We start from the raw sequence: 16,407 nt of genomic DNA, 5'->3' as shown, positions 1-16,407 counted from the left end.
TTCGATACGGCACTTCCCTGCTGCCGATCGCCATAACAGACGAAGAGCTGCTCAGATGATCTAAAACTCTGAGTGCGGTCCAGATAGATACGCAGTGCGCAAACTGGACAAAGCAAAGAAGGGGCTGGGTCTGCCTCCTCCTGGGGCAGCGCTTGCAGGCTCACTACCTGATCTCTGAGGGGTGTGGTAGGAACCTTGGGCACATAACCCGGGTGGGGTCTCAGGATAATGTGAGAGTAATCCGGCCCGAATTCCAGGCATGAGTCACTGACCGAAAATGCCTCCAGGTCCCCGACCCTCTTGATGGAGGCCAACGCGACCAGCAGAGCTGTCTTCAGGGACAGAAATCTTAAAGATACTGATTCAAGTGGCTCAAAGGGATCTGTACGCAAGCTCGTGAGAACGAGGGCAGGATCCCAAGAGGGCATGATAGGGGGGCGGGGTGGATTAATTCGCCTAGCACCTCTGAGGAACCGGATGATGAGGTTATGCTTTCCCATGTTGCTGCCAGCTACCACGTCATGATAAGCGGAGTTGGCAGCCACGTAAAACTTGAGAGTGGAGGGCGACAGCCTGCTCTCTAGCTTCTCTTGAAGGAAAAAGAGCACAACACTGATCTGGCAGTTTCGGGGGTCTTCTCTGCGAGCGACGCACCATTCGGTGAATAGACTCCACTTCAGGGCGTAGGTGCGCCTCGTGGAGGGGGCTCTAGCCTGATTGATGGTATTAACCACCGCACTCGGTAGGTTACCTAAGTCTTCCTCGCATCTAAGGACCACATGTGGAGGTTCCAAAGATCAGGGCGAGGGTGCCAGATGGTGCCCTGTCCCTGAGAGAGTAGGTCCTCTCTCAAGGGGATCCGCCAGAGGAGGGCCGTCGCGAGGAAAGAGAGCTCTGATATCTAGGTCCGGTTGGGCCAGAGGGGCGCAACTAGCAGAACCTGTTCCTCGTCCTCCCTGACCTTGTACAGTAACTGCGAGAGCAGGCTCACTGGGGGGAACGCATACTTGCGCATGTCCTGAGGCCAGCTGTGGGCCAGTGCATCCGAACAACTGGCAGTGAGCGTTCTCGGGGGAAGCAAACAGATCAATCTGGGCCTCCCGAATCGCGCCCATATCAGCTAAACTGACTCGGGGTGGAGTCTCCATTCTCCGAAGCGTATCTGCTGCCGTGAGAGTACATCGGCTGCATGGTTGAGCTTGCCTGGAACATGAATCGCACGCAGCGATTTCAGCTGCTGGTGACTCCAGAGGAGCAGACGGTGCGCGAGCTGAGACATGCGGCGAGAGCGCATACCCCCCATACGGTTGATGTACGCCGCCGCCGCCTTACTGTCTGTCCTGACCAGCATGTGTTGCTGCTCCAGCACCGGAAAAAAACGGTGGAGAGCGGGGAACACTGCCAACAGCTCTAGGCGATTGATATGCCAATGCAACTGGGCACCCTTCCACAGGCCCGCAGCAGCATGCCTGCAACACACGGCCCCCCAGCTCGTGTTGGAAGCATCTGTTGAGACAACAACATGACTGGACGCCTGTCCTAGAGGCACACCGGCCTGTAGGAACGAGGGGTCGTTCCAAGGGCGCGGCGACACAGCGCAGTGACAAGAGACTCGGTGTGTGCCAGCATGCTATGCGCGTCTTGGGACTCGATTGTGAAGACAGTGCTGGAGTGGTCTCATATGGAGTAATCCGAGCGGCGTGACGGCGGCTGCGGATGCTGTAGCCCCCAGGAGCCTCTGAAAATATTTCAGTGGGACCACTACTTTGCTGTCGAGCTCTCACAGACAGTTCAGCAACAGGCGAGCGCGCTCTCCGGAGAAGCGCGCTACCATGGTGACCGAGTACAGCTCCATCCCGAGAAAAGAGATCCTCTGCACAGGGGCGAGTTTGCTTTTTTTCGGTTGACCTGAAGCTCCAACAGGTGGAGATGCCAGTGCACCTTGTCTCTGTGCATAATCAATTGCTCCCGCGAGTGGGCTAAAATCAGCCAGTCGTCGAGATAATTGAGTATGCGGATGCCCGTGAACCGAATGGGCACTAAGGCACCCTCCGCGAGTATGGTGAAGACACGGGGAGACAGAAAGAGCCCGAAGGGGAGGACCTTGTATTGCCACGCTCGACCTTCAAACGCAAACCGCAGAAACTGATGGTGGCGTGGGAGAATGGAGACATGGAAGTACATGTCCTTCAGGTCTATAGCCGCAAACCAATCCAGAGAACGAACGCATTGGAGAATACGCCTCTGCGTGATTATTCTGAACGGCAGCTTGTGCAGACAGCGGTTCAAAACGCGCAGATCTAGGATTGGCTGTGATCCACCGCTCTTTTTGGGTACGATGAAGTACGGACTGTAAAACCCACTCTCCATCTTGGCTAGAGGGACCGGCTCGATTGCACCCTTCGCCAGGAGGGCAGCAATCTCCTCTTGCAAGACAGGGGCGGAGAGGGGGCTGACCCTGGTGAAATACACACCCGTGAACTTGGGGGGCCATTTTGCGAACTTTTGAATACAGCGGTTCAAAACGCGCAGATCTAGGATTGGCTGTGACCCACCGCTCTTTTTGGGTACGATGAAGTACGAATTGTAAAACCCACTCTCCATCTTGGCTAGAGGGACCGGCTCGATTGCACCCTTCGCAGGAGGGCAGCAATCTCCTCTCGCAAGACAGGGGCGGAGAGGGGGCTGACCCTGGTGAAATACACACCCGTGAACTTGGGGGGCCATTTTGCGAACTGGATAACCGAGTATGATTGTGCGTATGAGCCACCGCAAAGGGCTGGCCCGCGCTAACAGGGCAGGCAGAGCCCTTGCTAATGGACTCATCGCTACAATCGCTGACGTACCAGCAGTGGGGCAGCGCGGAGTGGGTGTGCTGATCCAGGAAGCGCAAGGGTCCCGCGGAAGAACTGGAGGAGAACGATTCGCTCTGGCTCCGCACCCTAACTCCAGAGAGGGGGCTCGAGGGTTGGGGGAAAGGAGACCGTCCCCCAGCGCTCGTGCGCCACTGGTGAAGCACACAGAGCCTGCGAGCTGGGAAGCAGCGCCCGCAGCCTTGTAAGCTCTGGCTCCGAGTGAGGCAGATAACCAACAGGCTTTGGACAGGAGACGGGGCGGACCCCGCCAAGTAGAGGCGCCACGCAGACAAAGATTGACCGCGATAGCGCGCTCCACCGACGGGATAGCCTCATACCCCCTGGCAGCTCCACCATCAAGGGCGGTGAGGGCAGAGGGACACGCAGCACGGGCAGAGAAAGGTGCCCTCCAAGACTGCGTGAGCCTACTGTGCACCTCCGGGAAGAAGGGAACGAGAGGCTTTGAAGGCTTCGCCCTCTGATCCTCTACATAGCACCCATCTAGTCGGTCCGGCCGCAGAGCTGAACCATCTCCAACCCCACGGCCGAAGCAACCCGGGAAAGCACGGCTAACAAGTCCGCCTCAGGATCCGTTTTGACGGCGCTCACCTGCCCGGAGGGGGCAAGCGGGTCTGGATCTTCGTTGGACAGTGAAAGCCCACCCTCCGATGCCGCGGTGGACGTCTGATCTCTGGTGTCAGTGAGCGTGAGAGCTACCATCTGATTAGATGGATCACTCCCACCTCCCGAAGCTTAGATGGAGTGCCTGGAGGAGCGGGAGGTCTGCGAGCCCATGGGCGGCGGATTATCTCCCGCTGAGACCCTCAGATCTGCCCGAGTGCCCGCTGCAGAGCAGGGGCCAGCTAGGGTGGTTCACTCTTTTACAAAAGCTAGCCGCGATCTTAGCTGCGCAACAGTCATGGCATCGTAGTGACGACATGGACCGCCCGCGAGCACCACATTAACATGTTGGACCCCCAAACATGTGATGCAATGATCGTGCCCATCATCCGGAGACAGGAAACATCCAGAAACGCACAGTCGGAGCGCTATCCTGAAAAGGACTTACTGCACGACTATGTGGCTCTTTCAGGAAAGAAATGCAACTTATATGCACCGCTCTGGAGGACCGGACCCAAAGAACACCAGGCAAGGGAGAATCCCAGCTCAACCGTCTGCCGCCGCGTATACACACTCTGGACTGGGAGACACTCGTTCGGTCGGATATCGCTGTACTCAGCAAGAGGAACCCTCATCGACTCGATTAGACAGTCTCTGAAGCGAAAAGGATAGCAAATGCTTGCTCCACCTGTACTTATATGCGGAGATAATTGGCAATGAAGCACACGTGCTCATGCTTACGCTGCCAATTCATTGGCATTCATTGGCCCGTTCTAAACTCTTTCAGACAATTGGCTTCTGAACTGAATCCTCCCATTCGTGGATTTTCCTAGAATCAAATCCACCAATAGCATTGGAGTTCCCCACCCAAAGGGGAACCTAGAATGTTTGTTATGTTGTGGCTAACACTGCAATTAGCACTAACAAACAGTGAATCTTCAGTTTTTTTTTCTTTATAACATTTTCAGACATTTCTATAAGATTTTACATGTGAATTGCTGTAGCAGAATAACAGTACTGTTGCTCGGTGATATCTATCAAAAATATTCATTTGATTACCAGATGTTTATTGGTGCTGTTTTCTAATTCAAACTATAAATTATAAAAATAAAGAAATTCATTTTCTTGTCGGCTTAGTCCCTTTATTAACCCGGGGTCGTCACAGCGGTATGAACCGCCAACTTATACAGGAAGTTTTTATGCAGCGGATGCCCTTCCAGCCGCAACCCATCTCTGGGAAACATCCATACACACATTCACACACTACGGACAATTTAGCCTACCCAATTCACTTGTACTGCATGTCTTTGGACTGAGGGGGAAACCGGAGCACCCGGAGGAACCCCACGCAAACGCAGGAAGAACATGCAAACTCCACACAGAAACACCACCTGAGCCAAGGATCGAACCAGCAACCCAGTGACCTTCTTGCTGTGAGGCGACAGCAACACCTACTGCGCTGTATTAACCAGACAGTGTGAGACATGCCATGAGACATGCTGATGAATAAATAAATAAATAAATGCTTAAAAGTATCACAATCAATCGGCTTACCTAAGATTTAAAATATTATTAGGCTTTGACATTAACTTTTTGATCACCAGCCACTGTGGCTAGTAGATTTCCAACATTACTAGCCACTTACCATTTTTACCAGCCACACTTTTGTTATTGGGACAATATATTTTATTTGCATAAAATATGACTTTGACATGCTAAAATGACTTGATTTAGATGTTGTGTTAAGTCCACAAGCCTCCCTATTCATTTAACTTCTTGTGTGCATTGTGTATTAGCTTGCTCATTGTGCATGAGCACATGGGTTGTCGCAATGCAATCAGTTTTTATTTCACATCACTTTTCAGGGCTCAAAATTTATGGATTTACCAAATTTATCTCTGACCACACCACATAAGTATTTCTTAGCCACAATGATTTATGTGTCAAAACAAGGAAAATATAGCTTTATAAGTGCACTTTTTAATTCAACAAAACTTTTCTTTAAATAAAACTATACATTTAAAATAAAGAATTATTGTCATGTATCTGAAATATGCACAGTAATCTGTCCTGGCTAAAAGTCCCAGATCACTAGTTAACTACACATACGCGGAGCATTCTCCCATTAAAGCAATGCTATTGTAAAAAAATATATATAATTAACCGTTAACAAAAATAACTGTAAGCAAAAAATAGCAGGTGAAACTTATCGTGTTTGATAGTGGAAGGATGAACACGTGACACGGTTAATAGGCCTGTTAATAATGTTCAAACAATAATTAAAATAAAAGCAGTGACCGCTGCTGCTTACAACAGAATATTAGCTCTTGAAAGTAGCAGGACTGTGGGTGCAAGATCATCGCTCTTTATCCAGTCTATTTCAAAGGGAACCCATCGCACGGTTACTTCGCGTAGGTAAACAGGAGTGCGCACGCTTTTTAACAGTCGCAAACATCACATTACCTGTGCGCACAATGATAATCCTCTTGTTTGACGTTTACCTTCTCTTTTGCTGTTTTGCTCCCGCGAACACAGTTATTTTTGTCAGTCGTGCTGCTTTTCGATTCTAAGATCACAACCAGCCAAAGTGGCTAGTGGAGATGTCTATCTAACCCGCCAGAGCTGAAATCTACTCACATTTGACAGGTGTTAATGTAAAGCCCTGATTATTATCTATTTAAATGCCATTTTAGATTTAAAAATAACCACTTTAAGATTGGGCTTCATCATATATGCAGGTTTTTCAACACAGTTGCTGAGAGCAAGAATTAACATTCAAAATTAACCTGATAAATTAATACAGAAATATTCTGAAATGTTGTTTTACACTTAACAGGCCCTGGAGCACTGCCTGAGAACCACTGCATAAATTCTACTTTTATCTCACTTGTGGTATACACAGTATACAGTTGTCAGTGTAGATGAGGGTAAAACATTGCAAAGTAACACAGTTTTTATTTCAACTCTAATAAATATTTCATACTCTTTTAATTATTTATATGTAAACAGACATAAGGTGAATAATAGAAAGTCAGCCAGTGGGGGACATTGAAAATGAGAAATACACAACATGTATTAAACAATTATGTCACAATCATCAGGTTGGTAGTGAATATCAAACACCCACATATTAGTGCTAAGTGCTAATATACAGTTAGGTGCATAAATGTTTGGACATTGACACAATTCTAGCATTTTTTGGCTCTATACACCTACACAATCGATTAGAAATGAAACAAATGAACTCTGGACCTTTTATCTGCTCAGTGTTATTGGGATAATGAGGGAATAACACACACCTGGCCATGGAACAGCTTAAAAGCCAATTGTCCAAGTACTTTTGGTCCCTTAACAAGAGGGAGGCACATATGCAAACTGTTGTAATTCCTACAAGGTTCACCTGATTTGGATGTAAATTCCCTCAAATTAAAGTCAACAGTCTGCAATTAAAGCACATCTTGTTTGTTTCATTTCAAATCAATTGTGTTGGTGTATAGAGCCAAAAATGTTAGAATTGTATCAATGTCCAAATATGTATGAACCTAACTGTATGCTATGTTGAAAACTAAAGAAAGTCTTTAAAAATGTGTTTGAAATCGATATTTAAACACTGGTAACCAAACATTTACGCAGACAACACTATTGGACCAAAGGAGCACTCAGAAACACTTACCCAGGGAGAACCACATGAGAGGATCCTACAGGTACAATCTCCATGGACTTTCCCCAGAACTTATTCCTCCACCTCACGTCTAAAAGATCACATATAACACAATTAGCTTCACATCTGCAGACATCAGCTTATTCGTGCTGAGAGAACAAGCATACATTATTAATGGGGTGTTACCTTGCCAAAAGATGAAGTTTTTAGATTCGGCATGACATGATGATATGGGGGGGTGATGGCTGACCTGGAGGACAAAAGCAAAGAAGCTGTGAGATTGACACACACACACACACACACACACACACACACACACACACACACACACACACACACACACACACACACACATTTTTGAGTATTCCGACTTGGGTGTACCTACAGTAAGGCTAGGTGATTTGGCCTAATCTTCAAATTTCAATTAATTTAATATTTTAACTTGATTTTTAAACATTAAACATTTTAAATGATTCTTTTATTTATTTATTCATTTTATTTTTATTGCCCTCTCCGAAATTCGATCGATTATAGGTTCTGAATGCTGATTTCCATTACTTTACGATTAATCGCCAAGCCCTAAGTGTACCCTTTCTTTCTAATGCCTCATTCACACTAGCAGCGACTTTGTAGCTACCTGTTGCTCTGGGTGGCGATCTGTTGCAAATGCAGGTCTATGTAAGTCTATAGCGGGGAGAATACAACCGGCCTCAGCAGGAGCTGATAGGATCACTCGACACGCCTACCTGGTTGCCAATGGTCGCTGTTGCTTGCATAGACGGAGGTTGCCAGAAGTCACTTACTCTTCATTAAAATGAACAGTCCCTTGTTGCTGCGAGTCACTCATAACATGAATGAGGCTTAACTTTTTTCAGTAACCATATGGTAAAAACAAATATGTGAAACATGGATATAGCCTTTTCCAATAGACTTTTTTATTATAATTTATTTATTTATTTATTTTTCATTAAGAAAGTTTTATTTTTTGTAAAATACAGAAAAGATATTGAGTGAGTGAGTGTAATTATGGCAAAGAAAAAAGAAATTAGCTCTTAAAAATATTATGTTTAAAAATGTCTTAAAATCTGTATTGAACTTAAAAAAAAAGAATTTAAAAAAAGAATAAAGATATGACAGTATATTCCTCATCACTAACATTCATTATTACTAAGTATTATCTTAAACATTCAAGTAAGAACTCAAATATTAAATAAAAAATATAGATCATAGAAAAATTGTAGAATTTCAATATTAATGTTTATTATGGCATCTTGTGAATACTTGCTCTGTTCTGTTCTATAGACCATTTCAATGTGGTGATGTCATTGGCCCATAAATATTTCCTGCTTGTTGTCAAACTATTTCATAACTGTAACAAGAGACAATTCAATTATAACTTAATGTTAAAACAGGTGTCATAACATTATCTATCAATATGTAGCTCCTTTTGGATTTTTGGAAGCTAGAGAAATGAAAAATGTAAAACAGGAAATATGTTGGGACCCTTGTTTTTGTTTACATCCCTCAAAATGGTCTATAGATGTGTTGAAAAACAAACATTGTGTTTATAAAAGTGGATTATCAAATAAAAACAGTTATTACAGATGTATCAGAGCAATCAAAAGGAGCACCACAACACTCTATGTTTCTGCTCAACATTTATGAAATATTTGGCTTTGCTGTTTCATAAAGCCAGGATATTTTAGTCTGGTGCTCCAGCTATTTTTTACTTTCTGTGTTGTATAGTGTGTTTGTAGTAAATATGAGGGCCAAGTGATAAAGGGAAGGATGTGTTTCATTTGGCTAGTTGTGTGATTGTTAGGATGTCGATTTCAAATATCAATAGTGTTTCACTGTAACTGCACCTTTAATCCAAGAAACCTTTATTTTATGTAATTCTATCAGTCTTCTTGATGTAACAATAGCCCTAAACCTTATCATGTTAGTTTTTTACAGAAGCCCTGAAAATATCCACATTCCTGTTCATCAGTTACAATGTTTACAGAAAAATTCCTACCTGCTCAGCGACAAAACGAAAGCCTTTGTCAGGACGATCACACTCATAGGTTTCACCCAACACTGGATTAAACGGTTTTCCTCCTGCTCTGTAATAACTGGAAGCATAGCCAGACACGGCGAATGTAGCAATATAAACCTACAGACAGAATAGAATACAATTATTTAAGAAGGCAGTTCTATAAGTAGCCATTTTTACACTCTGTTTACAATTACATTGTTTCTAATGTGTCCAACCCAGGCTCATTGAAAATACATCACATGTTTCAGATGACAAATCCACTAGAGGGAACAATTTACAAATTATGGACACTGTTACGGTCATTTGTGGTACACTAACTGGCCACTTTATTAGGTATACCTGTTCAACTGTTTGTTAACAAAATTTCTAATCAACCAATCACATGGCAGCAACTCAAGGCATTTAGGCATGTAGCCATGGTCAAGAGGATCTGCTGCAGTTCAAACTAAGCATCAGAATGGAACAGAAAGGTGATTTGAACGTGACATGATTGTTGGTGCCAGATGAGCTGAAGTATTGCAGAAACTGCTGATCTACAAGGATTTTCACGCACAACCATCTCTAAGGTTTATAAAGAAGTTCTGTGGGCGCAAATGCCTTGTTGATGCGAGATGTTCCAGCTGATAGAAAGGCAACAGTAACTCAAATAACCACTAATTACAACTAAGGCATGCAGAAGTGCATATTTGAATGCACAATATGTTGAACACCGGGTGCAACATCTGTTAGCTAAGAACAGGAAACTGAGGCCTCATTTACACTAATGCATTTTAGTTTGAAAACGCGTAAGTTTTGCTACCGTTACGCCATCAGTCCACACTACATCTGAGTTTTCGAATGCTGAAAATGGAGCGTTTTGGAAACGCTGAAGAGGTTTTCATTCTGAAACCCTGCTGCTCCGTCTCAGTGTGGATGGGGGAAAAAGGAAACATCTGAAAACAGAGGCGGGGCTGCCGACATTTGCCTCTCTGATTGTGGCTTTTCGTCAGTGTTAAGTAGCCTTCACACAGTTAAGTCCTGCATCCTCTCCTTGTAAGTTCAGACATCGCAAGTTTGATGTGGAAAACAGACTCCCGAGGACATGTCGGGTAAATCTTCAAATGGAACAGTTTACTTTATAACCTCATTCACATTATCCTGGCAACATTATTTCACTTTCTTAACATATAAAATAAAAATAAAAAACATGATATGAGGAACTGCTATTTTCATTTTGATAATAAAAACTTAACAGACAGCAGAAACTTTGAGGTGTTGTGCTGCATATATGATCGTCATCTTCACTGTATGCATATTCATAACAAAACGAAGTCTATAACATCACTGCCTTTCATTTTTATTAAAAATACAAACCACACCCTCTCTTTTGCTGAATTGAGTTTTAATAAACAATAATGGCCGTTATAAAAGTATAACGTACAATAAGTTTATACATTACTGGAAATAAAGGCAAGCAATCAGTCAATATACAGAATATATGTGGTTACATTAATTATTAACTTATCTTTGTGCTCAGCCAAAACACATTACCCGAGAACAAGTAATAGATTCAAAAGACCAAAGTCGGAGAATATGTCGTTAGATATAGACAACAAGATGAATTAAATATAACTTTTAGCCAATATAATGAGATTAGATCCAGGGGTTGATCCTTATGAAAACTCCGACGAGCACAGCTCTCATTTGGCTAGATGGGCTGCAGCGTATGCCAGAGAGTGTATGTGTGGTCACGTGATGTGCGTTTTTGGTGTTTTGGTGTAGACGGAGAGTTGTTCAGAAACGCTAGTGTGGACGAAGGTCGTTTTCATTCTAAAATGCCGCTTTAAAACTAGAACGCACTAGTGTAAACGGGGCCTGAGTTGACAATTCACACAGGCTCACCAAAATTGGACAAAAGAAGATTGGTAAAATGTTGCCTGGTCTGATGAGTCTCGATTTTTTGCTGCAACATTCGGATGGTAGAGTCAGAATTTGGGGTTAACAACAGATCCAGCCTTGTATCAACAGTTCAAGCTAAGCCCACTTTGGGCCCATTAGTACCAATTGAGCATCATGTCAATACCACAGCCTACCTGAGTATTGTTGCTGACCATATCCATCCCTTTATGACCACAATGTACCTGAGTTCTGATGGCTACTTCCAGCAGGATAACCCGCCATGCGATAAAGCATTAATCATCTCAGACTGGTCTCTTGAACATGACAATAAATTCAATATAGTCAAATAGTCTCCACAGTCACCAGATCGCAATCCAATAGTGCACCTTTGCAATGTAGTGGAACGGGAGATTCGCATCATGGATGTGCAGCAGACAAATCTGCAAGAACTGGGTAATGCTATCATGTCAATATAAACTTAAATCTCTGAGGAATATTTTCAGTACCTTGTTGAATCTATGCCACCGTTGATTAAGGCAGACCTGAATGCAAAAGGGGGTCCAACCCATTACCTAATAAAGTAGCCGGTGAGTGTCCCAATCATTAGTGTGAAAAGGAATGTCATACTGCTCCATAGAATTGATTTTAACTAGAAACTTCTATCAAATGTATGAAGAAGTACATATTAGCAATTTCACAAAAATACAGGCTGAGAGATTAATTTCATTAGTTTGCAATGAGCCTGTTGAAACGGTCTGCAATGTGAAATGGTATTTACCAATAAATTTTATTGACATAATCTGCATTATTTTTATTAATGCAACAGGATTTGATAGCAACAGTATTCGTAAAATGTAAGCATTTTAGACCTTAATGTGACTTTGTATTTTATTGTGGATGACCAGTTCTTTTTTTGAAACACCGCCAACACCCTGGAGGCTTTTTGACAGGAACGTGAAAGCTGAAAGTCAAGTTCACCCTCAAGAGTCTCTCGAAATAACTCAAATGGTAACACTGCTTCTTCAAACCTGTCATTATTTGCTAATGTTGAAGAAACCTTGTTATATAATGTTAACTAACCTTAAATTGCTGTGATGATGAAGGAGGTTAAGTATACCTTTATTTGTAGACAGTACCCTGTTTCTAGACAATCACAAGAAGCACTTTATTTTACAGTCCTGTGTTGTGTGTACACACTTTGTGCTTATCATATTTATATTAAACTTGTACTGTAAAGCCCAGTATTTTTTCAGCGAAGTAGACTGTATGTACACATTAAGTACTTAATGTACAATAAAGTGCACCCTATCACTTGAGAGAAAATGTGGACTATTTGGACCATTCGGCAAACAAAAAGTTATTTCAGAGGTGGAATATTTAATTTTTTTCAACTAATGACAATTGGGACCAGATTTAATAGCAAATTAACATGAGAGCAGAGTTCCACAAAAGCACAAATGGCAGTGAAACCCTCTCAATTAAATAATGACTGACGCAATCTACCATACCAAGAGCACAGCAAATTAGATTTTAAACAAGCAGAGCCAATGATAATCAGGTAGTCTTCTGACAACACAGGCACAAAATGGGATAAAACATTTGGGATGTTAATTAATAGTCATTAATTACAAAAAACTGGCCACTGGAAGCCTTAATGAACTGTGAATTACTTTAGTATGGGGACACTTTAGTTTTTAAGGGAATTCACAATATTTAACTAATAGATTGACACGAAAGCATGGGGCACAGGGAAAGAAGAGCAAGAGTCATAATTGGGTCGACTCAAGCACCTTATCGTTATATGTTGATGCATTAACCTACCAGCACCGACTAGTTCTCAGTTTGAAGTAGTTGCTTACTTGATTAGAAATATATTAACTTTTAAAACAATAAATTCTGCTTTCTGCATGACCACATTCTACAGTACATCAATTAATCCTACCTAAACTTAAAGGTGCAGTATGTAAGTGTTAAACTAGATATTGCACGCCTGGTTCTAAACACACACTAGCGCAGGTTGCCAGATTGATGACATCAACAGAAGAGAGTCTGAGTCTTAAGCCTAAAGGCTGATTTAAGTCGTGTTTTAAATAAAGGCATCAGCACACAATAGAAGGAGTATTTTCCATATTAAAAGGAAGCTTTGTTATAAACAACTCGTGAAATGTAAGTTTTATTAAATATAAAAAACAAATATAAAATTTTATTTATTTCTTGCAGCTGAACAACAGGATAAACTGACAATGATCTCCTCAGGTACACCTCATAGGCTTTATTTGGTGTTAAATGAAAACTTTGTTGGACATTTATTGCCATAATACTGAAAGCAGCAGCAGATAGTTCACCTCAGATCTTGAAAATAAAATAAACTGTTTAAAACTGAGCTTTAGAACTGTGACTCAGTGCAAGCCAACACATTTCAATGATTCAGCATGTACATTTAATTATGTTAAAGAGGTTTAATATGTATTAATTAGATTATAAACCTTACCATTTCATTGGAGTGCAGAAAGTGCACTATACTGTGCTTCCGAATGGCTGAATTAAAATTTCTGTCATGTTTTGTCAGGTGCAAACAGCCAAATTGCGTATAACTGCGTATCTCGTCATGTAGCGTGTTACAATGTAACCTGCTTTCTGTTTACATTCGTAAAATTTATATTATTTGCTAATTAATAACCACCTCATGAGGAACTCTGAATCTGCATCTCATTTCTGAGGTTTTTTTTTTGTCCCACAAGGTCACATTTTGGTCATGCATAATAAACAGTTTTTCACAAGGCAACCCGGGATGCTGAAATATAATTGGCTAAACTGGCATTGGGCGGGTTAAATGACCAAAACAAAGACAGAGGTCCAGGCACGTAATTAACATTTTCAAAGCAGAATATTTGACTTCTGCATTGCTTTATTATGGTATTTTTATGCTTTAGAAGAGTCAAAAACTTTAACCTCTACCACAACAGTTCTCAATCGTGGTCACCTGCTCCTAATGCTTATTATTAATGCTTCTCTCGTTTAACAAACCTAATTTGAACTGATGAACTGAACTTAGAAGATAAAGAATCTAGAATTAAGTTAGCAATTTCATGTGTAATTTAATTTCCAATTTAATTACTTCTTTATGTCTTGTGATTTCAACTTCACCAGTTAGCTTACGGTAAGCAAACTAAAAAGCTATAAACCACTAAGCTATTGTTTGTTTGTTTTTGACACAAGTCATGATTGTGAATGAAATTGCATCCATGCTTATGACAACTGTAATTAAGTGTAATATGCTCAGTTATGACATTTTAGATGCAAAGGTGACATTGTATGGGTTGACAACTTGACATTACTTTCATACATTAATAACAAATAAAGAGAATGAGCTTTATATATAAACAATGGTAACACTTTACTTAAAGGGGTGTTCATAAGAAACATGAAACATTTATAGTTTAATTCGTGCTCATAAAAATGTTTAAGTGTTATTTGCTCAGTTATGATGCTTTAAATGCAAAGATGACATTGTTGGTTATGACAAATTTGACTTAAACAAATACATCACAACTGGTCGTTATTTTTGTTATAGCAACTTCACATTACCAAGAAAACATAACCTGTCATAAATCTGTCATAAACATAATTCTCATGGGGCCATTATAACTACTTCACGAATATTTTTCTGATCACTTTCAGTGGAACAAACTATATTTGTCATTGTTATGTCTTTTTAAAAGTGTCAATGCTCTGTCAAATCATTTTTAATAGTGTCATTAATATTCAACGACATTTTAATGACAAATACAGCTTCTACCACTGTTGCTGTGGTAAAAAAAAAAAAATAAATTACAAAATTCATCACAAGTTTTGTTGTCTTGGTAATTGTCAAGATGTCATGACAGGCAAAACAGGTTGTGATGTATTTGTTTGTATATGTCAAATTGTAATAACAATGTATCTTTGTATTTAAAATGTCATAACTGAGCGAATGATGCGACTGACTGTTGTTATAAGCATACATAAAATACAAAGGTTTCATGACAGTATTTTGAACACCCTTTCAAGTAACGTTTTACCATTGTTTATATGTAGATCCTATTCTCTTTGCCATTTGTTATTAATCTATGAACAAATTGGTGGATTTAGATACAAATGAGGTAGTGGACAAGTAAACTGCCTCCTGCTTTGATTCCACAATGTCCAGCTATTAAAATCAAGATCCTCCAATTCCAAATGTTTTTGAATCAATCTTAGTGCTGGATGATCATTTCTAAGGGCCACAAAACTACTGACCTAGTCATTAGAACATGGAAAATTTGAAAGCTGGAGCTATTATTTAAAATGAGAGTATATTGCTTTCTCATGGTCACAGATCAGTGCTGGTAGGCACTGAGAGTGTCATTGGATACAGTAGAGTGCGGCTGACTAAAGCACATTTCCAAGGATGGAGAATGATTTCTAAACATTGTTCTTGCTCTCATGAGTAATAGTGCATCCTGAGATGATGAGCCTGGATCAGACAGGCTTTCAAAAGAATCACTATAGTGCAAGACAGTCACATCAGGCTAATAAATGACTCATACGTTGTAATATCATAATACAAAGCAGGCATGCCTCTGTGCGTTTGAATATTACAATATCAGTAGTAAACAATATTTAATACAATATCCTGTATTACTACTACTACTAATATACAATTAATACATATTCATTCATTCATTAACTTTCTTTTTGGCTTCGTCCCTTTATTAATCAGGGGCTGCCACAGAGGAATGAACTGCCAATTTATCCAGCACATGTTTTACGCAGCGGATGCTCTTCCAGCCGCAACCCACCATTGGGAAACACTGTACACTCCTGCATTCACACACATACACTACGGCCAATTTAGCTTATTAAATTCACCTATTCTCTTTGTCTTTAGACTGTGGGGGAAACCGGACCACCCGGAGGAAACTCACGTGAACACAGGGAGAACATGCAAACTCCACACAGAAATGCCAAGAGATCCAACCGGGACTCGAACCAGCAACCTTCTTGCTGTTAGGCGAACACGCTACCTACTGCGCCACCGTGCGGCCCCTAATTTATACATATTTTATATTGAAAATATATAGTATTATAAATATTTGCTGATAATAAGTTTAACTACATAATTATTAATAATTATATAATTATATATATGTTTTGTTTTTTAATTTTATATGATATATCTCAATCAGTTAAATCTTGTTTATTTCACATGAATGTGGATCTTAATTTGACAATAGTTTTTATTAGACCGTAGAAAGAAAAATCTTGAGCTTTTCTCTTCTCCTCAGTGAGGTTTGGCCACATTAGCTTTGTGTCGATATGCAAATATTAACATA

At 41.3% G+C, this 16,407-nt stretch overlaps 1 protein-coding gene and 1 long non-coding RNA gene across 4 annotated transcripts in view; both read right to left on the bottom strand.

Moving 5' to 3' along the window:
* Window positions 1-16,407, bottom strand: part of LOC137487900 (uncharacterized) — a 1,155,393-nt gene that overhangs the window by 798,771 nt on the left and 340,215 nt on the right. The window lies entirely within an intron of this gene.
* osbpl3b (oxysterol binding protein-like 3b) overlaps window positions 1-16,407 on the bottom strand; it is a 175,920-nt gene that overhangs the window by 27,082 nt on the left and 132,431 nt on the right. For all 3 annotated transcript variants that reach the window (XM_691235.8, XM_009292271.3, XM_073925485.1), the window contains 3 exons: window positions 9,155-9,292; window positions 7,324-7,387; window positions 7,150-7,228 (listed from right to left, as the gene is read on the bottom strand). In XM_691235.8, the coding sequence (XP_696327.5) occupies window positions 7,150-7,228; window positions 7,324-7,387; window positions 9,155-9,292 (281 nt within the window). The remainder of the gene's footprint in view (window positions 1-7,149; window positions 7,229-7,323; window positions 7,388-9,154; window positions 9,293-16,407) is intronic.

The sequence above is a fragment of the Danio rerio genome, chromosome 16, assembly GCF_049306965.1.
Source record: "Danio rerio strain Tuebingen ecotype United States chromosome 16, GRCz12tu, whole genome shotgun sequence".
NCBI lineage: Eukaryota > Metazoa > Chordata > Actinopteri > Cypriniformes > Danionidae > Danio > Danio rerio.
Note: the sequence above shows the minus strand (reverse complement) of the source record. Positions and strands in the feature narration are given on the sequence as shown.